Source organism: Danio rerio, chromosome 5 (genome assembly GCF_049306965.1).
Source record: "Danio rerio strain Tuebingen ecotype United States chromosome 5, GRCz12tu, whole genome shotgun sequence".
NCBI lineage: Eukaryota > Metazoa > Chordata > Actinopteri > Cypriniformes > Danionidae > Danio > Danio rerio.
This window is the reverse complement of record NC_133180.1, coordinates 9,632,943-9,658,339: the sequence shown is the minus strand read 5'-3', so window position 1 is coordinate 9,658,339 and position 25,397 is coordinate 9,632,943. Positions and strand designations below refer to the sequence as shown.

At 36.1% G+C, this 25,397-nt stretch overlaps 1 protein-coding gene across 2 annotated transcripts in view; it reads right to left on the bottom strand.

The window, feature by feature from the left end:
- Nucleotides 1-2,495: 2,495 nt before the first annotated feature.
- agpat9l (1-acylglycerol-3-phosphate O-acyltransferase 9, like) overlaps nucleotides 2,496-25,397 on the bottom strand; it is a 37,627-nt gene continuing 14,725 nt past the window's right edge. Inside the window, exons 5-13 of one of the 2 annotated variants that reach the window (NM_001099450.1) lie at nucleotides 25,227-25,301; nucleotides 23,465-23,554; nucleotides 18,837-18,930; nucleotides 13,318-13,433; nucleotides 7,346-7,401; nucleotides 7,159-7,244; nucleotides 4,286-4,414; nucleotides 3,651-3,730; nucleotides 3,045-3,558 (exon numbers count right to left, since the gene is read on the bottom strand). In NM_001099450.1, coding sequence (NP_001092920.1) covers nucleotides 3,459-3,558; nucleotides 3,651-3,730; nucleotides 4,286-4,414; nucleotides 7,159-7,244; nucleotides 7,346-7,401; nucleotides 13,318-13,433; nucleotides 18,837-18,930; nucleotides 23,465-23,554; nucleotides 25,227-25,301 — 826 coding nt within the window. In that variant the 3' untranslated portion in view covers nucleotides 3,045-3,458. Of the gene's footprint in view, nucleotides 3,559-3,650; nucleotides 3,731-4,285; nucleotides 4,415-7,158; nucleotides 7,245-7,345; nucleotides 7,402-13,317; nucleotides 13,434-18,836; nucleotides 18,931-23,464; nucleotides 23,555-25,226; nucleotides 25,302-25,397 lie in introns of both variants that reach the window. The other variant, XM_068221270.2, reaches the window with a different exon arrangement.

The window sequence follows — 25,397 nt, the reverse complement described above, 5'->3', positions numbered from 1 at the left end:
TGAAATGTGTTTTTTTTCCCCAAATTCGACTTAGTCCCTTTATTAATCTGGGTTTTTCACAGCGGAATGAACCGCCAACTTATCCAGCATATATTTTACGCAGCGGATGCCCTTCCAGCTATCACTGGAAAACGTCCACACACTCATTCACACCCATACACTGACAATTTAGCTTACCCAATTCACCTATAGCGCATGTGTTTGGACTCGTGGGGGAAATCAGAGCACCCGGAGGAAACCCACGCAAGTGAAGGGAGAACATGCAAACTCCACACAGAAACGCCAACTGACCCAGCCAAGGCTCGAACCAGCGACCTTCTTTCTGTGAGGCCACAGCACTACCTATTGCGCAACTTTAAATCATTACAATTAAATCAAATTTAATTTGACATAGGCTGCATAACAACACAGCCAAACAAGAGCGGATTATGATTTACTTAGCTGGGGATAATGTTAGCATTTTAAAAATCTTTGTTTACAGTGAACTCTTAACTCAACTATTTTTCTTACCTCCGTCTAAAATATCTTAATTTGTGTTCCAAAGATGAAAAAAGGTCTGGTTTGGAACGACACAATGGTGAGTAATTATTAACCTAATTAAACATTTTGGGTGAACTAACCCTTTAATATTACACTGCTCGATTCTGATTGTTCAATCATGACATTCATTGGTGCATAATTAAACCGAAACTAATAACCGGGGCTCATCTGTGCATAGGATACTTACAAATTATTTAGAACTTTTGTGAGTATTTTTGATAAACTATACCCTGCTGAAAAATCCAGCTTAAACCAGCCTGGTTGGCTGGTTTTAGCTGGTTGACCAGCCTGGTTTTAGAGGGGTTTTGGCCATTTCCAGCCTGGTCTTAGCTGGTCAGGTTGGAGAATGACCAGCTAAATCCAGCTAAAACCAGCCTGGTTTAAGCTGGACATAGCTGGTTTGGGCTGGGCTCCCAGCCTGGCTAGGCTGGTCAAGCTGGTGTTAGCTGGTCATCTCCCAGCCTGACCAGCTAAGACCAGGCTGGAAATGGCCAAAACCCCTCTAAAACCAGGCTGGTCAACCAGCTAAAACCAGTCAACCAGCCTAGGCTGAGGCACAATATGCTGTTATTCATGCCTCTGTTCTTGACTGTTTGGCGCCATCTTATGACTGAAGGTTGTTGTTGGTTGTGACCAATGACTAGAAAATGGTTGTGACTGAAGGTTGCGTAGTTTGAAAAGTTGCATTCAGCCGTTATTCTTTCTGTAAACTTTTAATGAAATGGTTAGTAAATTACATCTCAGATCAATGTTTTATGTCTTATTGTTTAGTTTTGGGGAAAGCAAAAATTAAAGCCCTTAAAATCTTACACAACAGCTGCTAATAAACCTGTCAAGCGTTTTTTTTCCCGACAGAACCTACCGACTATAGACACATTTGAATGAAATATTACTAAAAGTTGAATAATTAACCATATTTTTTTCATTGTTAGTTCACGTCAACTGAACTAGCGCTAGTAAACTTATTGTGAAGTGTTACAGAAAAATACACCACCTGACTTGTTTTGGATCATTTGGTATTAAAAGTGGCTTATATGAAAGGCAAAGCCTTCTAGATTACGCTTATTTGACCAAAATAAAATGTGATCATGCCTTGATTCTTAATTATTTCATTAGGACAGTAAGGTCTGACTTGGCTTAGACAAAAGTCTTGTTGCTTGACAGAAAAAATGTACAGTATAGAATATAAAGTCATGCTGCAGTGGAAAAGAGTTACTATTGGGTCTGACTCCACACATCTCTGCAATGACTCAAATCACTGATTAATAAAGTCATCTGGAATGGTAAAGAAAGCGTTCTTGCAGGACTCCCAAAGTTCATCAAGATTCTTTGGATTCATCTTTAATGCCTCCTCCTAAATTTAACCCCAGACATGTTCAATAATGTTCATGTCTGGTGACTGGACTGGCCAGTCCTGGAGCACCTTGCTTTCAGGAACTTTGATGTGGAGGCTGAAGTATGAGAAGGAGCGCTATCCTGCTGAAGAATTTGCCCTCTCCTGTGGTTTGTAATGTAATGAGCAGAACATATGTCTTGATACCTCAGGCTGTTGATGTTGCCATCCACTCTGCAGATCTCTTGCACTCCCCCATACTGAATGTAACACCAAACCATGATTTTTCCTTCACCAAACTTGACTGATTTCTGTGAGAATATTGGGTCCATCCAGGCTCCAGTAGGTATTCTGCAGTATTTGTGATGATTGTGATGCAGCTCAACAGATGATTAATCTGAAAAATCCACTTTCTGCCACTTTTCCAAATAATCAACTAGAAGTCAAGTTATTATTTATTTTAATACTGGTATCGACAACAAGACTTCTGTCAGGTACTGTATACTTAGTAGCCTATAAAAATTATCAATTCGTAAAATGTTACTAATTTCCATAATTAAAACTGCATAATTTTTGTGAAGTATTATTACACATGATATTAAACACATCTGACAAAAAAGCATTAAAACCACAAATGTTTATTTGCTCTGGGAAATAAATTAGCATACAGAGAAATTTATGTTAACCCCCAATCACGCATTTACAATTGTGTCCTTTATAAAAAGAAGAAAAAAACATCAATGAAATGCAACTGATATCATTTCTGACAATTACATCTCTGCACAGAAAAGCAGTGCACCCTATATGCCAAACTGGGATGTAATAAAGCATTGGCATTTCCATTCATATCCCCCCAATATTTAATAAATATCTTTATTTTTATTAGCAGCAGTAGTGTAAACAGTCTATTTAGCACATTTTCAAAAGTGATTTATTTTCTCTGCAACACCAAAACTGAAATTACAATTCTGTGCTTTTCACATGACTAAAAATACTGCATTCAAAAGCTTTTTTACCCAATTATTTAACTCTCAACTCTTCACAGAAAAGCAGTGCAGCCCACGCCAAACTGGGATCTACAGCATTTGCAATTAAAATTTTAGTTTTATTTATTTTTAATATCTTTCGACTATATCCTCCTAGGGCCTGAGTGTCCACATACATAGACAGCACATTTTTAGCTCTTAAGTGGCTATTTAAAATACTTTGAATGTTTTATATTTTGTTACAGACATAGTGTCATCCTACAAACTGTTTTGCAGCATATGAAATGTCCCAAACCCTATTTTTAACTGTCTAAAATAAGAAACAATTTAGTTTTTACTCTCTGATAGCAAGTTTAAAAAAAAAAATCTATGTTAAATATGCATTGAAAAAAAATTTGGGAAAAAGTGTTTTATGCAAAGTCGGACCACAAGTTCACATATATAAACTTAATTTTTCTCTAAAAGTACATCATATCAAAAGATGATTTTTAGATATTCTAATTAGGTTCCAATAAGGCCAAATAGCCAAGAGAGATAAAAAAAATGCATATAAAAACCACCTTGAACCTTAAGAGGGTATTTTCTGGTATAAATAGTGTTTAGTCGCTGCTGTCTTCCCCCACCACCATGTGGCTGTACTTCTTCTGCTGTTGCTCTTTAAATGAATCCTTCACCTTTGCCCTCTTCAGACCACCGTCCCTGTAAAACACACAAACACACAAAATAACAAACCTTCCCCTTCAATTCAATCAATTGAATCGGACAGCTGAATACAAAATAACTTCACTCACCAGGCCAAATCTACTAAACCTCCTTGTTGAGCAATAGTTGACTTCACCCTGTTGGCAAACTGCACAGCGTCCTCTCCTTCCTGTGCACACAGGAAATGAGTCAGTAAGTGTCATCAGTCATATGAACATTCACAGTGTGGCACAAAAAAAGTCTGGTGAAGTGTTTTGAAGTGTGCATTTTTATTCCATGTTTGACGTAATCTTAACCAAAACATGAAGAGAGGGTGCAACAGTGTAGCTCCTCCCTTTAAAAAACAGCCAATAGCTTTTTGTTTTCTCACAGCTCTGCCAGTGAGAGTGGTTAAGATAAAGAGCATCAAATGAGAAGCGTCTTAAAGGGGGCGGGGCATGTCAGATACTAGAGAGCATTTGATTGGTCAAAAGATTTGATGAGAAAATGAAGAATGAGGCGAGCTGAATAAAACCGTTGATCCATGTAGGTGGAAGTGACAAACTACAAGCTTTACATGTTTATATCAGTTGTACATCTCCTAAATGCAAATTTCGTCACTTTTTTGGTGCGCACTAGCTTATAGATATCCTAAAAACTAACAATACTGTCACTAATATCTAAAAGACTTCATTTTAATTTCATAAAACCTTTAAAGTCTGTTTGAAACTGCTCGATCGCTCACCTCGTGTGTCATTGGGGGCAGATACCAGACGTTGCACACAATGGCCCAGCTGGTCATCATCCGCAGTAGATAACTCATAATACTATATTTGCTGCTGTTCCAGAAGGCATCTCCAAACTGAGGATCATACTAAATATAACACAGACACTGCATGAGTATCAGAGGGCCAACACACACACACACACACACACACACACACACACACACACACACACACACACACACACACACACACACACACACACACACACACACACACACACACACACACACACACACACATAGCAGTATCCTAAAGCAAATTTTATTGTATAAAAAGTAATGTATATATATATATATATATATATATATATATATATATATATATATATATATATATATATATAATCATAAATATAATAATTGTATTAATTGTATATACAGTATATATACAGTTGTAATCAGAATTATTAACCCCCCTGAATTATTACCCCTCCTGTTTTTTTCCCCAATTTCTGTTTAACGAAGAGCAGATTTTTTCAACACATTTCCAAAAATAATAGTTATAATAACTCATTTCTAATAACTGATTTATTTTTTATCTTTGCTTTGATGACAGTAAATAATATTTAACTAGATATTTTTCAAGACACTCCTATACAGCTTAAAGTGACATATAAAGGCTTAACTAGGTTAATTAGGTTAACTAGGCAGGTTAGGGTAATTAGGCAAGTTATTGTATAATGATGGTTTGTTCTGTAAACTACTGAAAAAATATAGCTTAAAGGGGCTAATAATTTTTACCTTAAAATGTTTTTTTTTTTTAAATAATTTTATTCTAGTTGAAATAAAACAATTAAGACTTTCTTCAGAAGACAAAAATATTATCAGACATACTGTGAAAATTCCCCTGCTCTGTTGAACATCATTTGGGAAATATTTAAAAAAGAAAAGAAAACTTCAAAGGGGGGCTAATAATTCTGACTTCAACTGGGTATATATATATATATATATATATATATATATATATATATATATATATATATATATATATATATATATATATATATATCACTCCTCAGAATTTCTTGGACATATTACAAATAGTATTTCGCATTATTGCACATTATTTTGTGTATAATTACATATACTGTAATTACATACATAAATATATAATTTACAGTATATATGCACGCATATAAATATTTGCAATATATTTGTTTTTACAAAACACATATAGTTTCTATATACTTGAAGGCTATATCACAAATTTCAAGTTTTTAAGCAATACATGTATTTATTATGCATTTATTCTTTTTTTTGATACTTTATTAATCCCAAAGGGATATTCATAAATTCCAGCAGTATCCACAAAAAGTATAGATTAAAACAATAGCAAAATAAATAAATGCACCCATACTCAAAATATATTCACATCTATGTGTTCATATACCTATATAAACATGCATATACAGTGATATACATCAGTCACATACATACATTCATTATAAAATCGTTTATAGTGCGATTTTCAGTATAAAAGGAAACACAAACAAGGGTGTAATTGTAACCTTGGGGATTGACACAAACAACTGAGGTTGGATCTACAAGCAGGTTTATTCAGTGTTCAGGCAAGCAATGGTCAACACAGGTGCAAACAGATGTATAAAGGCAAATCCAGAATTGTAGTAAATATAACAAGCAAGAGGTCAAAAGGCAGGCGGCAGACAGGGATAACTAAATAAACAAGGCTGGGAAAACAAGGCTAGGAAAACGCGTTGTAAAGTCACTGTGGTAGATAACAAGACTCTGCAAACTGAATGAGTGAGTGTGTAGCTTAAATAGTGTGTGCAATCAGTCTCTGACAATCCTCAGGTGGTGTGAGAGTAGCCAGTCTAGATGAGGAAGCATGTGTGAGTGTGAGCAGAGTGCATGTATGAAAATGTAGTCCAGAAATGGCGGATTTGTAGTCCATGGTGATAGTTAGTGAAATCCAGCGATCTTATGAAAGATGATCGCTGGTAATCGTGACAGTAATAGGTGCAATATGTGCTATGTTAGTTATAGTCTAAGGGTGCTTTCACTTTTTAATCCCGCCTGAAAGAGGTGGTCTGGGGTACGGTTTATGCGAACTCTGGTACGGCATCAATACAACAAACTAACATTTTCATAACGTTTGTTCGTTCGTTTGTGTGTGTGTCTGGGTTACATTTCGTACCTTGATGACAAGCGGGACTGAGCCAGGGCAAACACAGTGATAATGTCTGCTTGTCTCCTCCAAAAACAGCTTCTGCAGACACTGTGTGATGTTCTGAATGTTTATAATATTTTTGCAGCAGATGGACGCGAGTCGCTTTCTGTATGTCCAAAACCAAAAGCTTCAGTAAAAGCAGAATGACTGCGATGTGCGGAAGTCTTTCCATTTTGGCACTTTCGTGACCGTCACCTAGCAACGGCTGTAAACAAAACAGCAGCTCGATGACGCAAGTGTACCGGTGTTCAGAAGGAAAGAAGACAGTGTGAACACAAACCAACCGAGGAGGTGGCAAGAGGGGACAAATCGAACTTGGGTCAGTCCACACAAATAAACCAAGTGTGAAAGCACACTAAAAGCAGAGGACGAGAGATGAAAAGTGTCGGCATGTAACTCTCCCACCCCGTGTGGAATTAAAAAGCCAATAATGACCTCCTTAGTCTCTCGGTTAAGAATGTCAGTGACAGCAGTGACAAAGGATGCTGTGTATTAGGTGTATCAGATCGTCCTTATTATAAGTTCAACTTTAAATTCCTAAACAGTCTCTCACTACACCGTATGTTAAAATGAATTCAAAACTGAGCTGATCACCTTTGCTTTATAATGAGAATGTAAATAAAAGACAAGCATCGAGACTTACCTTTATAGCCACGGGGTAAATAGTTCCTCCAATTTCGAAACTTCCCTTTTTAAACATCATTACTGATGTATTATTGATGCAAGTTCCTGCAGGGGCAACCAGGTGCAAGTGTTAAAACTTCAGGCTGGACCTGACTTACCACAGAAACTGAATCTCAGTGTTTTTCTCACTGTCATTATGCTCTTACCCTCAGGAAAGATGAGTATTGGCAGCTTTGTTTTGGCATTTACGTGATCTTTTAACCTGTGATAGATGAGAAAACAAGAGATCAATGAACAGAGCTGAGAGGTTATCAAATGCACTGCAAAAACATTGTTTTCCTTATACTTACCCTAGATGTTTTTGTCTCGTTTCTAGTACAAAAACATCTAAAAATTCTTATATCAAGAAGCATTTTCTAGTCAAGCTAAATATATAGGTCTCTACCACAGACCCAGCGCAATAAGGCGCAAGATGTATAGGGCGTGCTTTGTTGCTATTTTCAAACCAGCGCAGCCCTAATTTTCCTGCTTTGCGCCGCATTGTTTAAATAGCAAATCCATTTGCGCCACTTTTTTGACTCATGGTTGTTTCAGTCTAAAAAGCAGGTGTGTTAGGCGCATTGTTGTAACAATGCTATTTTGAAGAACTAAAATAGACTGTGCAGTTGACCCGCTAAAAGCAGGCCTAAAGTCCAGCGCAGAACAAGTTAGTTATGTGCCTTAAATGCGTACACATTGCTTAATACACACAGGATTTACAACAAAACACAGATATCTTCACAAATGAAACAGAATTAATTGATTAAAATGTTACAAAAATTTTTACTTTATACACAAATATAAAAACCATGCAAATCCATGCTTTTTTCATCTTGGGGGGGCTTTTTTCAGTTGCTTCATGACAGTTTGCTTTTTTAGCAGTATTATTTCTTATATGCATATTTATATTTGTTTTAATAAAAACATGTTTAGATTTGTCCCCCTGTCGGATTTTGGAGACGTATGCATCACCATGGGTCATAAGAACAGGATGTGTGTTTGGATAGAACTCAGTTTCTAAATTGTTCATTTATTTGTTTGCTGGATATTAGAACAGAATTTAGAAATAGTTTTGAAAGTTTACAAACAAAATTAAATAGGTAGGCTAATGGATGTCTTTAGGAGTGCATACAACACTATTTCCTTATCCATGTAAGTAAATGAGTAAAGAGAAAGTAAAGAGGCTGAATGGAGGAGGCTCATTCTTGATCCTCGTGCTGCAGATGCTCTGTTCAACTGTTTTCTCGCTAGTGAAGCACTCAGTTTTTCTGCCTACAAAGTTTGTCTTGTAAATAGCAAATGTGCCATGGTGTGATGCAACTGACTTCTAAAGGGAATTGGAAATGAGACTCTGAGTGGTTTATGCTCAAAACACACCTATAACTCAATAAAAGAATAAGCTCAACCCTGTTAGACCATGCACCAGGGCGCAAAGCAGATTTATCTGCCCCTAAAATAGCAAAAGCTTATTCAGGCACATCCTTAACGCTTTTGCGCCATGCGCTTTAGACTTTGTGCATAGATCGTTAAAATAAAGCCCATGGGCTTGTTTTAAGAAATAGTATGTCAAAATGAATTGAGTTTTTCCTTAAAACGAGCAAAATAATATTGTTTTTCCCTTTGACATAAGGTTATTTTACTTACCCAACTAGCTGATTGTTTTTCTTCATTATTTTTAGAGCTTCTTTTTGGTTAAAGTAGCTATTAAAGGCTGAAAATTGAATTTTTTAATTGATTACTGTGAGTTCAGTTCCTGTTCATTTTATCAGCATTACGTCACTGTGTGAAAACAAATGGTGTATATCCTGAGCCTAACCCTGTGCGGATTAGCTAGGTCAATCTGCAGTTAATGTCAGAATTATTGACGTTATTAGTATCTTTTTTCCTTTATTTCTGTTTAACAAAAAGAAACATTTTTTCAACACATTTCTACACATAATAGTTGTATTAACTCATTTCTATTAACTGATTTCTTTGCCATGATGATCATACATAACATTTTGCTAGATGTTTTTCAAGATAGTAATCAGCTTAAAGTGACATTTAAAGACTGAACTGGGCTAAGGCAAGTCACTGACTGTATGGTTTGTTCTGTAGCTAATCAAAAAAAAAAAAAAAAAAAACTTAAGGGGGCTAATAATATTGACCTTAAAATGGTTTTCAAAAATTAAAAAACTGCTTTTATTCTAGCCGAAATAAACCAAATAAGACTTTCTCCAGAGGAAAAATATTATAGGAAATACTGTGAAAAATTCCTTGCTCTATTAAACATCATTTGAGAAATATTTGAGAAAAAATTCACAGGAAGGCGAATAATTTTGACTTCAACTGTACATACATCACCGCTGGCAGATTTTATTGGCGATGTAAAATACTGTATGTTATTGAAACAGTAAATAGTTTTGGAAAGTCTCATTCATGCAGAGAGGAGCTGTACTGACATGACTGTGGAAGAGCTGCCCTGGGCGCTACTGAACTGAGCTTACTCGATTTAAAGGGATAGTTCACAAAGAAATTAACATTTAATCAGCATCTATTCACCCTCAAGTAGTTCCAAACTAGTTTCTTTTGTCTGTTAAATACAAACAAAGAAAACTTTTAGACACTGACATCCAGGGGAAAATGTCAAGTCAATAGTTACAGGTTTCCATTCATTCATTTATTTTCTTGTCGGCTTAGTCCCTCTGCTAATTCAGGGTCACCACAGCGGAATGAACCAGCAACTTATCCAGCATGTTTTTACGCAGCGGATGCCCTTCCAGCCGCAACCCATCTCTGGGAAACATCCACACACACATTCACACACACCCTCATACACTACAGACAATTTAGCTTACCCAATTCACCTGTACCGCATGTCTTTGGACTGTGGGGGAAACAGGTTTCCAGCATTCTTCAAATGATCTTCTTTTGCAATTAAAGGTATGTATGTAAGTTTGACACCCAGCGGTTGAACCAGGTATTGCATTCCTGGATTAAAACAAACGCAAGCGCAGGTTTCCAGATTGAGGACTAACAGGAGTGAGTCTGATAATCAAGCTTAAAGGCTGATTTAAATTGTATTCTATATGAAAGCAACGACACGCAATAGATGGAATATTTAGCATATTAAATGGAGTTTTTGTTCCAACCAACTACTACTTGCTATTTCTTGCAGCTGAACAACAGAAAACTGACAATGATCACCTTAGGTAAACCTCATGTGCTTTATTCAGTGTTGAATGCTAATAACGTGAGTTTGAAGGCCATTATACATGACATTTATTGCCATACTACTGAAAGCAGCAGCAGAAAGTTCACCTCAGATCTTGAAAATAAAATAAACCATGTGAAATTGATCTTAAGAACAGACTCAAAACCAACACATATCAGTGATTCAGCATCTCCATTTAATAATGTTAAACAGTTTTAATATGTATTACAGTTTTTCTCAGTCGCTTTGGTGCATTTCTCACTACACTATTTACATTTGCACAACAGTTAATGCATTTCTCAAAACAATAAGTGCAAACTGCAAAACCTAGCTGATAACCTGCAAAAGCGCGTCACATGCTCAAAATGGATAGTTCATTCCTCAAAAGCAAGTATTCATGTCAATCAAACTGTGAGTATTGTCGAAATGAAAAGTCCTGACACCATTGTTTATGAACAAGATAGTCAAATGGCTTAGTCATGTTTTCATTATGACAGTTTACTCTGTACATTTTTTCAACGCAAAAAAAAAGTCAGACTTTGTTGACACTTCCTGAAAATGCTCAAGACAGCACTATAGACTATTTGCACAGCCATTTGAAAACTACAGTAAAGTGAGACATCACTGCATTGAGTGAGTTATCTGAGTACAAGACACTGAATATGTATGTTTCACATTTTTACTGCATTTGCTCTTTGCAATCCTAATTTACTCACAGCATTGTGCAAAAGAATAAATACACCCTTATTTACAACAAGCATAAACTCCCTTTAGGTAGAGCTGTGCACAACTGTACACAATATTGCAGTACATATTGGAACTAAGCCTACAACATACACAGGTCTGTAAATCATGTTTCTTAAATATCAACAAACATATAATGGTATTTTAATGCTTTAGAGGAGTCAAAAACTTACACACAGCACCTTTAAGATGAACAGTTGATCACTGCAAGTTTTTGTTAATCTTTAATCAAAAATTAAACCATTTGCTCTAAAACGGCAGTCCTTATCCGATGATGTGAGGTAAAATAACATACTTAGCCGTGCCCCCTCCACCCATTGACTTGGTCGGCACATCCGGGAACGCCCACAAAAACATCACTACCGTTTGTGCTGTGTTGGGAAAAGAACCCATCATTATGAATGTATGGAGAGCTTGTTTGGTGCTTTGTCTTAACTTTATTCATTTATTCTCCTTCGGTTTAGTCCCTTTATTTTATCAGGGGTCACCACAGTAGAATGAACTGCCAACTATTCAGCATATGTTTTACACAGTGAATGCCATTCCAGCTGCAAAACAGTACTGGCAAACACCCATACACACCTACACTCATCCACTACTGCCAATTTAGCTCACCCAATTCACCTATGGCGCATGTCTTTGGACTGTGGAGGAAACCTGAGCACCCGGAGGAAACCCACACCAACACGGGGAGATTTTTTTAATCATTAAAGACATTTTTGACCAAGGAACTATTAAAAGAACACGAAATGTGCACTTTTATGGCTGTGTCTTACTTTTGAAACCATCTCCATGTATGAAATTAACAGAGTGTATTAGTGTGCCACTAATTCCCAATGCAACCTGAGTCTTGGATGCATGTCAGAACAACGTGTGTTGTTTTAAATAAATGTTTCTGTTGTGCTGTGAGGCACATAGCAGCTGACTCAGACTGATGTGTCCCAGCATGCAACCGGGAGAAATTCTGTCTGAGAAATATGACTTTATGCATGGATAGTGGAAGTCAAAATTATTTGCCTTCCTGTGAATTTTTTTTCATCTTCAAATATTTTCCAAATGATGTTTATCAGAGCAAGGAAGTTTTTACAGTATTTCCTACAATGTTTTTTCTTCTGGAGAAAGTCTTATTTGTTTTATTTCGGCTAGAATAAAAACAGTTTTTAATTTTTGTAAAACATTTTTAAGGTCAATATTATTAGCCCCCTTAAGCAATTTTTTTTTTCGATTGACCACAGCAGTGGCTCTCAAAGTGGGGGTCGCGAGACAATGAGGGCGGAAGGGGGTCGCTTGGTGATTTCTAAAAATCTCACATTTTATTAAACTATTAAAATGATAATATTTTATTAATTATTATATTTTAATGTTGACCCCTGGGGTTATTATGCTGGATTAACATCACAGCAATAGTGTTAGTTGCAGTAGATTGATTTTGTGGTACAATATTAAACTTTGACACCTTTCTGGCAGTCAAATACATTAAAAATGAAGTCCACGACTGAACAAGGAGAATAATCTCCAAGTGGCTCCAAGCCTAAAAAAATGTAACCAAGAATAGTCTTTTTCTTATAAACATTGTGCTTACCATTCTCATGAAGTGAGGTTAATATTAAATTAAACAAATGAATAATGATTGTAAAAAATATATGGTTGTTAGACTTACACTTTTTTTTGTTGCCAATATGCCTATGTCTATATAGTTCCTATTGGTGTGTGTGCACCATTGTGTGCAATATTTGTATGCTTATAACCACTACAAGCATAGTGGGGGTTGCGAGCCACTGGAGTTGTTATTTTAGGGGTCATGGGCTGAAAAGTTTGAGTATCCCTGGACTACAGAACAAACCATCGCTATACAATGACTTGCCTAATGAACCTAGTTAAGGCTTTAAATGTCACTTTAAGCTGTATAGAAGAGTCATGAAAAATATCTAGTCAAATATTATTTACTGTCATCATGGCAAAGATAAAATAAATCAATTATTAGAGATGAGTTATTAAAACTGTTATGTTTAGAAATGTGTTAAAGAAATCGGAAATTAAAGAAATCATTGGGGATAAAATATACAAGGGAGCTAATAATTCAGACTTCAACTGTATATATACAAAATGCAAATGGCAGAGACATTTTAAAAAGCTTAAAACAATTTTATAGTGATTTCTAATTGATTAAAAGCAATCTAGTATTGTTTATTGCTGTTTTACCTCTGTGTCACCAGGTGGCGGTCTCTCATCTCTGATCTCTCGAACCAGATATGAGGGCAGGATCGCTCCATGGCTCGCTGGAGGACTCCCATTAAACCACCATGAACCTGCCCCACCTGTTTGGCAACAAAATGTTTTTTTTTTTGTCAGCAGTTAGTTTCACCTCTGAAGTGCAGTGTTAATAAGGCAGATAATTTAATCCTCAATAACTAATGCAGCAGCTCTCAGATGTTTGTTTGGGTTACAAATGTAAAAACATTCATTCATTCATTCATTTTTCTTTGGCTTAGTCCCTGATTTATCAAGGGTCACCACAGCGGAATGAACCGCCAACAATTCCAGCATATGTTTTACACAGCGGATGCCCTTCCAGCGGCAACATAATACTGGGAAGCATCAATACACACTCATTCACACTATGGCCAATTTAGTTCACCCAATTCACCTATAGCACGTGTCTTTGGACTTGTGGGGGAAACCGCAGCATTTGGAGGAACATGCAAACTCCCCACAGAAATGACAACTGGCCTAGCCGGCACTCAAACCATTGACCTTCTTGCTGTGTGGCGACAGAGTTAATCACTGAGCCACTGTGTTGCCAGATTTAAAAAAAATTATACTAGATAAATGATGTTTGTTGGAAGTAAATATCCAACAAAATATTTTAAACGTGTTAAAATATTTGAATTAAAAAAAAGTTATAAAAACAGTTTCAAATGTGACTTAAAATATCATAAAAATAAAGAATGAATAACAATTAATAAAAACTTTAACTTTCTGTGTTTTTTTCCAGCTTCATACAATTTTAATACAACGTAAAATATAGATACACAGTAAAAAAAGTCCTAATTTTCACAACTTGTTACTGTAATTTTTCACATTACATTACATGAGTATCACTTTACAGGATTTAACTGTTTAAAATTATTTTAAAACAGTAACATAATTTTATTGTGAAATTAAAGCAGGTTGCATGATTACTGGAAATTACTGTAAAAAGGATCTATATCTTTTGCATGTTGTTTATAGGAATTCAAACTCTTTTTATTTTCATTCAATATAGACATTACTACAAACTAATTTTCATGCTAGTATTGGCACTTTTTCATATTTAGAAATAACAGAATGTTGTTTCTAGCCCATAAAAACTATCTGGTGACATATTTAAAAATAACTTGAAAGAAAATCATCCTGTTTTGAAGCGACATGAATGTCATAGTAAATTTCCGTTTTTGGGTGCACTGCACCTTTATTTAGTTTAATAAGGCTAACATGGAAATATGAAATCATTTTTAAATGAATATAACTCTGTGCTTAGCCAAAAACATAATAAACTGGAACAAAAGTAATTGACTCACAAAACCAAACACTGTTAAGCATTTAAAATGATTTCAAAGTCAGGGGAAATGCCAGCATGAATAGCAGAGGAAAGCCTGCTTCACAGTAAAATAGTTTATTCTTCAAGATAATACTGTGAAACCACAGTAATGGACTTCACTATCTGCTGCAAAGTTACACTATGTGGCTATAAATTCACAATAATTTAACAAAATCACAGTAAATTACTGTGAACTACCTCACAGTAAATTCCTGTGAATTCACATACAGTATTTTACTGTGAAAGTATTGCAATTATTAGCCAGTAATTTACATTCAATTTATGGTCAAATATTTTACAGTGTATATATGCTGGAAATCAAAAACGAAGCATTCCAAAATTACTCATAATATAAAAAAAAGGAAAAAAAACATGAATTTTCTGCATTTTCTTTATACATTTTTAATGTGACGAATAATGTAAACAATTATTATAAAATAGCTCTTGTAATATCCTGTAAAAAAAAAAAAGTAATTATAGAAGATATGTGAATTTTTAAATAATAAAACATTTCGGGGCATTTTCTTTCAGCTTTATTTGTTTTATATGCTAAAACTAAATTATTATTTACATTAATAAAATTAATTTATTAATGTATAATTTACAATAATAAAATTACATTCTCAAAACAACATGGACAAACCTCCAAACCACTTGGCAATTGTTCACAACAGAATTAAATTTCACATTCATTTCATCAAATTGCAAATGTCCAAGTACATCTTTGCAGTTGATTAAAGAGCCCATATTATGGGTTTTTGAAAATTCCCCTCCATGTACTGTGTAACACAGCTCTAAGTGAAGTGAAGTATCCAGCTAAGGCTTAAATCTGTTAGTGTACAGTGTTTAAAACGGTTGATTCATCTATAAAAGAGTCGACTCATAGTGCTTCAAACGAGTCGCCTTGATACCGAGTCATTAGGTGTTTCGCCATGACGTACGAACGAAACCAAGTTATTCACGTGCACGCGCAAACCCGGGAGATTTCAAACCTGAGGCCCCGCCCTCTGACACAGAAACCCAGACACACACACACCCACAAACACACGCACACAAACATGCCGGTCGATTAAAGTCACACTGCAGATGGATATATTGAGTCTCTACCCAAACATGAAACCTCAGCATTATAACCAAGCAGTTGGAAACTACTGGAAACTTCTGGAAGCTACATGCTACAAAGAATACTTCATCTGCGTTTGTTAAAGAAAGGATCAGTAAAGAGTAACTTACTGATGGACGTCAGGATGGATTTTTCTTCCTCCATTTCTCAAGTGTAAGTACGTGCGATTAAAGTTGTTGCCTCGTTGACTCGAGCTTGCAAATGTATTTAGTTGTGATTTGTTACTTGTAACCGCGTGTACTGTATCAGGTTAACTGGCTATATTCTCTTATCGCGTGCAAAGACACGTTAAAAACGCGACGCGTGCTGCTTTGTTAACGGAGCTCCGTGGACGAGGAGTAGTGTGTGTGTCTGTGTGTGCGTGTGCGCGCGCTGTCGTCCGGAGGTGTGTGTGTGTGTGTGTGTGTGCGCGCGCGTTGTCGTCCGGAGCAGGGTTAAGTGCGTGTGTGTGTTTGTGCAATATGTGTGTGTGTGTGTGTGTCTGTGAAAAGAGCAGAGTGAGAAGCAAGGAGATCTCCTCAACTGTTTTTGGAGTTTTTGCTCAATAAAATAGTCAGTCGTCTGTATTTTCATGTCCATTGTCTGTATTTACATTGACCCACTGGCAGCTAAAATCCACGCCTACACTATCGAGTGTGTATGAACTGTGATTACTTTTTAAATTGCTGATTAGCTGTTGGCCATTTCACTCTCTGACTGAAGGCAGTCGACCAATCGCAACAGACTGTCATTGGTCCAATCAGTGCAGATTAGCTTCGCGCTAAGGAGGGGTTTGGGAACAAATGAATCACTGGACGATTCATACGGGAGTCGCTGGGATAATTAGGTAAAAATAAATCCAGATTATAAGACCATGAAAGTGTTTTTTGACCTTGCATGCATATTAGACTGTTGTTGGAGACCCTTACAACCAAAATATGACCCTATTTCATGTATAATATGGGCTCTTTAAGTACAGATAGCCGACATTTAGCACACTTTCCAAGAGAATAGATCTTGTTGATCTAAACTGATTGTTGATTCTCAGTCTAATGATTGTTCTCTCCAAAATGTGTCAGCATCATTTTATTGTATATGTCATTACATGCACTATAGTCTGGTTAATTGTCAAAATACGTCAAGACCATAATAGCATGAATAACATACAGTAGGCGAAACCTTGGAACATTTTAATACAATTTATTACAGCTTTTTATTCTTTTTGCTCTGATAAATGGAAGTTACTTTGTGTGTAGTTGATCATTACAGTAAAAAAGGAGTGACCATTTCCTTGGCAGTATGAGTGCAGTGTGTGACGTCAAACCCTGGAGACTACTCTTATCCTAAAATCCTATTTCTTTTTTTCAGTTTTATATACAATTGTGTTATGTTAGCTAGTAGGGGTGTCACGATTTCGATTTTTAATCGAAATCGATCGAAATTTATGCTCAATTTCGATTATCGAATCAAAAAATAGAATCGTCGATGCTGCCACGCCCCCATGTTAGCTTGGCTTGCCAAGCGGGAAAAAAACAGGCTTGTTGAAATGCTTGTTGAACTGCAGAAGCAGGAGACCCGTCGACAGAACTTAAACCCTCTCCTCTTTCAATGAAGTTGCCGGTGTTTAAACATTTTGGATTTCCAGTGAGTTATGTTGACAACGTTCTTGTTGTCGACAAAAAAAAAACACAGTTTTGCAAGCTCTGCTATGTACGCATTACGTACGGTTCGTCCGATAGACAACACCGGCATCGCGATCCTCCGCCTGCCCCCATTGCAAATGCGCTCGCGAAAAGTACACACTCAGGCCCTGTTTACACTGTCTTTGTTTTTAAATGGCATTTTAGAACGACAACGATTTGACACACACAGTGGCGTGTGGCATTTCTGAGCAGCCCTCCTTCCTCTCTACCTCTGAAAATGCACATTACGTGACCACACAGACGCACATACAGCCTTGCGCTCGAGACAGCAGGTCCAGGCAGTCAGAGGACTGCTTCAATCTTTCACTCACTTGTACTTAGTCATTTTAGCGAACACTTCAGATACTGTTGGCTGGTTCCTGTTGGTTGTGCGTCTTTTTTACCGACGCCATTATAACGACACAGATCACTGCCTATTCATGAGTCCCTCAGAAAAAGTGATTGACAGGTGGTAATTATGTGTGTATCTTGCCTTTATTCATTTACTGTATGATTTGTTTATGGGTAAAACAAAGACCATGCAGGTCAGGTAGTTTAAACGGTGGGCTACAAATAATTAATTCGTCATTAATTAATTAATTATTCATAATCGAAAATCGAATCGAATCGTGCCTTTAGAATCGAAAATGTAATCGAATTGAGGATTTGGAGGATCGTGACACCCTTATTAGCTAGACAAAAACAGTACAGTAATCATCGTCAGTGAAGGACTGGGCTAAGACTGTAAGGTGGACATGAGGGATATTTTAGCGGTCCTTTGCTATAATGACAAAGCATCCAAACATTTTCACTTGCAGTGCTTACACAATGCTAAAGGAACGAAGCATTTAGGAGGCACAGACTGTTCAAATGAGAAAGAAACTTAGTTGTGACACATGAGTGAACTGTTTTTGGAAAGGTATGAGTTTTTGCAAGTGAGCTATAGTGTTGTGCTAAACCAGGGGTGGCCAACCCTGTTCCTGGAGAGCCACCTTCCTGCAGATTTCAGTTGCAACCCATATCAAACACACCTGAACCAAATAATTAGGACCTGAACACCACGTGATAATTACAGGCAGGTGTGTTTGATATGGACTGCAACTGAAATCTGCAGAAAGGTGGCTCTCCAGGAACAGGGTTGGCCACCCCTGTGCTAAACTGTAACGCTGTTTTGCCAAATGATCTTAGAATTTTGAGAATGTAATTTCTGTTTCAAGAAATGAGTCAAACCAATGGAGAAAAACTGTAACATGTTAGGTATTCAAATAATCTTAAAATATTCGAAAAATAATTTAATTAATCATATAAATAATCAAGTGACGAAAGTGCTAATGGGTGTTAATTCTGTCTCACTCACCATGGCATAACAGCCGTCATTAGCCAAAATAACCACATCAATGGGTGAAGTGTGATTAGCCACACAGATGCCGCCTTTCTTAGGTCTGTTCTGTCTGAAAAATGGAACAGCATTGCAGTTAGACTGATTTAAATTACACATTTGTCAACAGGTTTGTTTTAGTAGATGCTATAATTACACTATTATATGTAAATAATGCAATTATCTCCACTGACAGTCATTCAAAAGTAGTCCTTAACAATAATAAATTACTATGACAAATTAAGCAATTGGCAAGCCATCATAATACTACACAAAAATTCCATTATGCTAAAGTTGATGCACATTCAGTGACTGCTGCAAGAACTTCATATAGAGCGATCATGGTCGCATGACGTTTCCAGCTCATGTGATTGGCTAATAAAAACGTGAATTTTGAGCAAAACATTTAAACAACTGCAATGGAAATCCAAAACAAGTGGTAGGGATGGGCAGTGCTGCCAAAACTTTACATAGTTTTAAAATTACATTAGTAATTTTATTTCACAGTAACAATACATTTTGAGATATAAAATAAACAAAATGGATTACTTCTGAAATCAAATAGACTTCACCTTTGTTTCTTTTGTTTGGGTTAAATATATTAGGAATGCACACATTTGGATTTTTGCAGATATTTATTGAGATTGCAGATAAACTTTTTGTTTTTGAGAATTGTTCATTTACAGGTTAATTTACACTCAGGTTTGTGGTTTTGAATCCCCATAAGTGTTAGCTTCTCACAATTTTATGACCCCGGTTGATGATTTCTTCTAGATAGAACTAGCTTTTTTTATTACTGTAACACAGCAGCCTCTGACGAAACGTATCATAGGGTAGGCACTAGGACCCAGCGGGAGACTCCTTGGGAGCAATATTTTTTCAAAAAAGCAGACACTGAATGGGGTATATGCCGAGCTAGTGTTTTTCCCATACTGATAAACTTCCGGTGACCTGTTATTGTGAATTTTTTTTCTAATTTATACGGTTCCTTTAACAGTATCGATGTTGTAATGTCATTAAAATACATTCAGTTATATAAACTTTGGCATTCATTTAGCTGCTCAAGCGTAAAACGAGACAAAAAGCCATTTACTGTCAGAATAGGCAGTTCATTGAATAGACTGGGGTAAAATAAATGCTCATATTACAAAGACATGGCGGGGAAAAATGTAATTTAATGCAGTGCTTCTTGTACAATCTGAGACCCACTTTATATCGGATTTAACTCAGCCAGTGGAGATCGCTGATTTTGAAAGAAAACTGACCCTAAATGCGCCAATTTTTGCATTGGCATACTGTTGACCGGAAGCGCTTAACCCAGGTTACTTGCAAATTCAAAGTCCTATTAGCATGCCTCAGCATATACCCTATTAAGCTGTCACATATGAAAAAGTATTGATTTTTTGACAATTCTGACCAATATATATTAATCAAGATTAAAAATTTCATTAAGATTAAGCACTTCGTGTTATTTGTATGTTTTACTCTCATTTTCCTAGCTTAACGTCGTATAACTAGGCAAGCATTAGGACCTGGGGGAGTCTGTTAGTCAGCAGAGGCTGCAAAGCTACTCAAGTAGGATATTGTACACAGTGTTATTCTGTTCTCACATTCCCAGTTTTAATTCGGTAACCCAAAACAAAGGTAAAACCCAAATCACAGGTAAAAGTTCATCTCAGATTGCTGACCTGATCTTACTACGAGCACTCCAGTCACACCGACTTAAGCCCCAGTCAGATCACATGATTTTTATCCTCGGTTACGAAAGTCACTATGTCACTAATTAAAATTTTTTTTTATCAATAACCATATATTTCCTTTTTAATATTAAGATATGAAATCTAAATGTATTTTTTCCTGCCAGGGTTGCTTATTAAACACTCCCTCGTCTGAACTTATCGCGAGTGAGACAGAAAAAATGAAAGCACATCAGCAGCAGCAAGGAAAAATCAGATGCTCAAGACATAATCTTTAAAATAATTACATATTTTAAAATTAGGAAATGTATGACAGAGGTTTGTGATACAACAATTACAGTGGAGCATTCATTAAATCATTATTTTCCTTGGAGGGAAACAAATCATCCACCCGTATAGTTGAGTACTGAACGGGAACAAACAAAAATATAATTCATGTATTTTTCCTGGAAATATATATTTTTTAAAAATTTAGTTTTGTATAATTTTTATCTTAATTTTAATGCATCTTTTGTTGGTCAGTTATCTATAAACAATAATAATGAATAACATTTGAGGTGGTGTGCTTCAAAACAATTTCGCTATATGTGCCAAAACACAAATTGCCGTGAGATAGTGTTGGTTTGTTAAATAAAATAATAATCTAGCTTAAATAAAATTAACATGAAATATCCACAGTTTTTAAGAAGTCGATATTAAATAAGAAGTCTATATTGTTTTCACTATTAATGACAAATTTGAATAAGCAGGAAATGCCAATGTATTCACAGCACTGAACATGTTCCCTGATTACTTTGGAAGAACAAACTCTGTTGGAAGGATGAGAGAACTCAGAAACTCATTGTGAATGTAGATATTTGCAGAATGGAGAATTGCATATTTGTTCCAGTCTGTCAGATAAAATTGCTTAAAACACCTTAATATTTTAGAAAAGGTAGTTAAAGATTGCATAACCAATGATTAATCTTATCCACCCACGACTCACCCATATGTAAATATGCAGCCTATTTTTTGATTACCTGACCAGCTCATTAACGGCAGCACCAGTGGATTTAACTGAGAAATTCCTATTCCTATCCTAAGTGTTCCTATTGCACAATGTTACCCATGCAACAGAACTCTTTGTGAAGAACAAAAAAAAAACTAAACATGCTAGACTTTCTGCAATGGTGTCATGAGGGGTCGCATACATGGTATTGGTTGTCGTGAACTATGCCATATTACACAAGAGGAAACAATTGAATCTTGTGTCACGACGCCCATATTTAGTTTACGAATCCCCACAACACTCTATGTCAAGGAAATTGTGCCGAAATCGTATTAATTAATTAATTATAATTTCTGAGAGACAGTGCATCTGCGTCCATTAGCCAAAGATGGTTGACGTTGTCTATCTACAAGATGGTGCCAGGACCGCATAATAAGCCCTTGCTTAGAAGATTAAAACTGTTTGTTTTCTATCTACAGCTGATCAAATCATTATTAAAATTGTTAGTAACATTCTAAGTTGATTTCTCTCATTTATATAGATTGCAACTATGCAGTTTATTTATAAGGACAGTGCCTATTTTAATAGTTACTTTCCTATCCCGGTTTTCAACAGTTTTATTCAGACACCTCACCCCCGAACACCCCTTCCTTATCGCAAACACAACAGCAGTCTGGTAGGGATTGCGCCACTTTTTCCGGGGTTAATTATTGTGATAACCCGATTGCAACAGAGAAATACTGTAGACTGTACCACTGTAAGAAGATATCTCTGTAGACGGAGGGCATTTCATGTCAAGTTCAGCCTTATAATCTTCAAATGTCGGCAAAATCACCTGTTTTGTCAACACTTTATACATTACACTTGAGAATCATTCAGAAACTAGCTATAAAGTGACATTGGTGAAGTAGTACCGGCTTCTGGTCAACAAAGACATTTTACCGTAATTTTATGGTTTTTGTTTGGCAGCCGTAGCTGCCAGTCATTTGACCTTTTTTTTACGATTTTTTTTTTACAGTGTGTAGTACCGGCTTCTGGTGTTTTGACGTCAGCTGCTGATGTGAATGAATGGTAGAAGAAATTAGTTCCTAATACAAAAGGGTTTTTAGACTCTCTGTGTTTGTTTTTCTGATGTGCTATTGTGCCGTCGAATTGTTGTATAAACAATATTACACGAGTATCAGTGCTAAATCAAATCAAATCAAATCAAATCACCTTTATTGTCACATCATCAGCAGCACGTGTGCTATGATGATGGAAAAGCTTAGGTGCAGACAGTGCAAAATACAGACAGTGCAAATACAATGACTTGTGTGATATTGCTCATATATATATGTATACAAAGTTTTTCCCTTTTATACTTACAGGTTTCTGTATGTATGTGTGTATGTATATATTTGTGTATGTTTGTGTGCACATACATATATATATATTTTGTATTTGTTTTCTATTGTATCAACCATGCTATATACATTTAACTAAGTCATAATTAAAGAATACTGTTATTACCATTGCTGATAAACATGTTCACTAAAAACACAAAGTTTAAGTCAAAATTCCCAAACAAAATCTATTACAATTTAGCATTTATTCAGTGGTAACACTATCGACATACTGCACAGCCCTAATTTGTGGGTTGCGAAACCGTTGCTGAGTTTTTTTTTTTATGATGTACACAAATTGAACAGTTTAATATGTGATCCTAATCCATATCCATATTTTTTAAACAAATGATTCTTAAAGCTTTTTAAAGCTCCTTGAAACACCCTTTACTAATTATGAGCTGTTATTTAATTCCAGACACCACCTCTGTCTGAAAGCAGCCGCCTTTGTAGAAAGTTGACAACAAGCTTGTTCATGGAGCTTCCGTGTCTGAACAAGTCTAAAGCAAATTAATTGAATGGTTGTTAAATGAAACTCACTTGTTGTGGAAGTGAATTGTAGCTGAAAGGCCTCTTGCACAGATCCTGTAGCACATCAGGTGGACCAGCTCACTCAACCAATTCTTCACTCTGAAACAACAAACGGCTGTCATGAATATAATTAGGATTATGTAAACCTTTGATGGACGCACCCAGATAGAAAACACACACATGGATATGGACAAACAGGTGCAGCAGGGGTTGAATTGAAGAGCAGTTCGTTTGAAAGAATTTTTAAATATATTTTGCCATTTTTTAAACATAGATGTCTTCCAATGTAAACAGTCTTTAAATTTGTTAAATAAAAAGTGCATGATTAATAAAGATAGATTGTAATATATTGGTAACACTTTACAATAAGGTTCATTAGTTAATGCATTTACTAACATGAACTGATCATGAACAACACATGTACAGCATTTATTAATCTTAATTAAACATTTACTAATGCATTATTAACATCCAAGTCCATGCTTGTTAACATTAGTTAATGCACCGTGAGTTGACATGAACTAACAATGAACAACTGTATTTTCATTAACTAACGTTAACTAACATAAACAAATACTGTAGTAAATGTATTGTTCATTGTTTGTTCATGTTAGTAAATTCATTAATTAACATTAACTAATGAACCTTATTGTAAAGTGTGACCAATATATTATATATATTCAGGATATTACAAGAAGGAGTCTATATTTCCTTCTTCAACATAATCAAAGTAATATATTTAGATAATTTCTACCTGCCTGTGAAATACTTAAATGGATGTTTTATTTCAGATATGGAATAGATACAAATAGATCAATCAATGGACTTGGCCAGCAGACCAATCAGAGCAGAGTTGGCTTAGAGAAGGGAGGGGCTTACAGACTTTAAACATTTGAACATTTGATTCAAATTAACCAAAATCAACATCACTGCAAAATGTTTCTAATATTAACTGCAAATTCGGAGAAAATGGCAACGCTTTCTGACCCAAGATGTATTTAGAATCCAACACTATATTAGGAAACTTTAAAATACCATATGACTTGATATCCAAGAGCTGTATTGTATTTGTATGATATATAGTGCTGTGCAAAAGTCTCAGGCCAACATTAAATCTGTTGTTTTACTGATAGTATAATGGATATATGTGATCTTATACCACAAAACCAGTCATCATTTTTGTATTTTTTTTTTAATTAAGATTTATACCGGGTGAATAAATTATCTCTCAGTCGATGTAAGGTTTGTTAGGATAGGAGTTAGGTTAGACTTGACAAAAACACACCTGATCATTCATTTCATTTTCTTGTCGGCTTAGTCCCTTTATTAATCCGGGGTCGCCACAGCAGAATGAACCACCAACTTATCCAGCAAGTTTTTACGCAGCGGATGCCCTTCCAGCCGCAACCCATATCTGGGAAACATCCACACACGCATTCACACACACACTCATACATTACGGACAATTTGGCCTACCCAATTCACCTGTACCGCATGTCTTTGGACTGTGGGGGAAACTGGAGCACCCGGGCGAAACCCACACGAACGCAGGGAGAAGATGCAAACTCCACACAGAAATGCCAACTGAGCCGAGGCTCGAACCAGCGACCCAGCGACCTTCTTGCTGTGAGGCGGCAGCACTACCTACAGCGCCTCTGCATTTAATCAGTTTATTAACCTAATTCAGCCTATTTTATGTTGAAAATTCATTACTGTGCAGTCGTGAATGATTCATGCGTTTGTAAGTGTTATAATGTCACTATAGCATTACCTGCAGTTAGGAAGGAAACCCACTGTTGTTGTGCCGATTACCAACCAGGTCAGCCCTATAGTTGTAAGAGTAATTCTAGAGAAAGGAGGACAGATGCATGAATTGAAGGGGAAAGCATACTCATAACTGAGTAAAAATAGTGCCTTTATTCAACAAACACACCACGCCAAT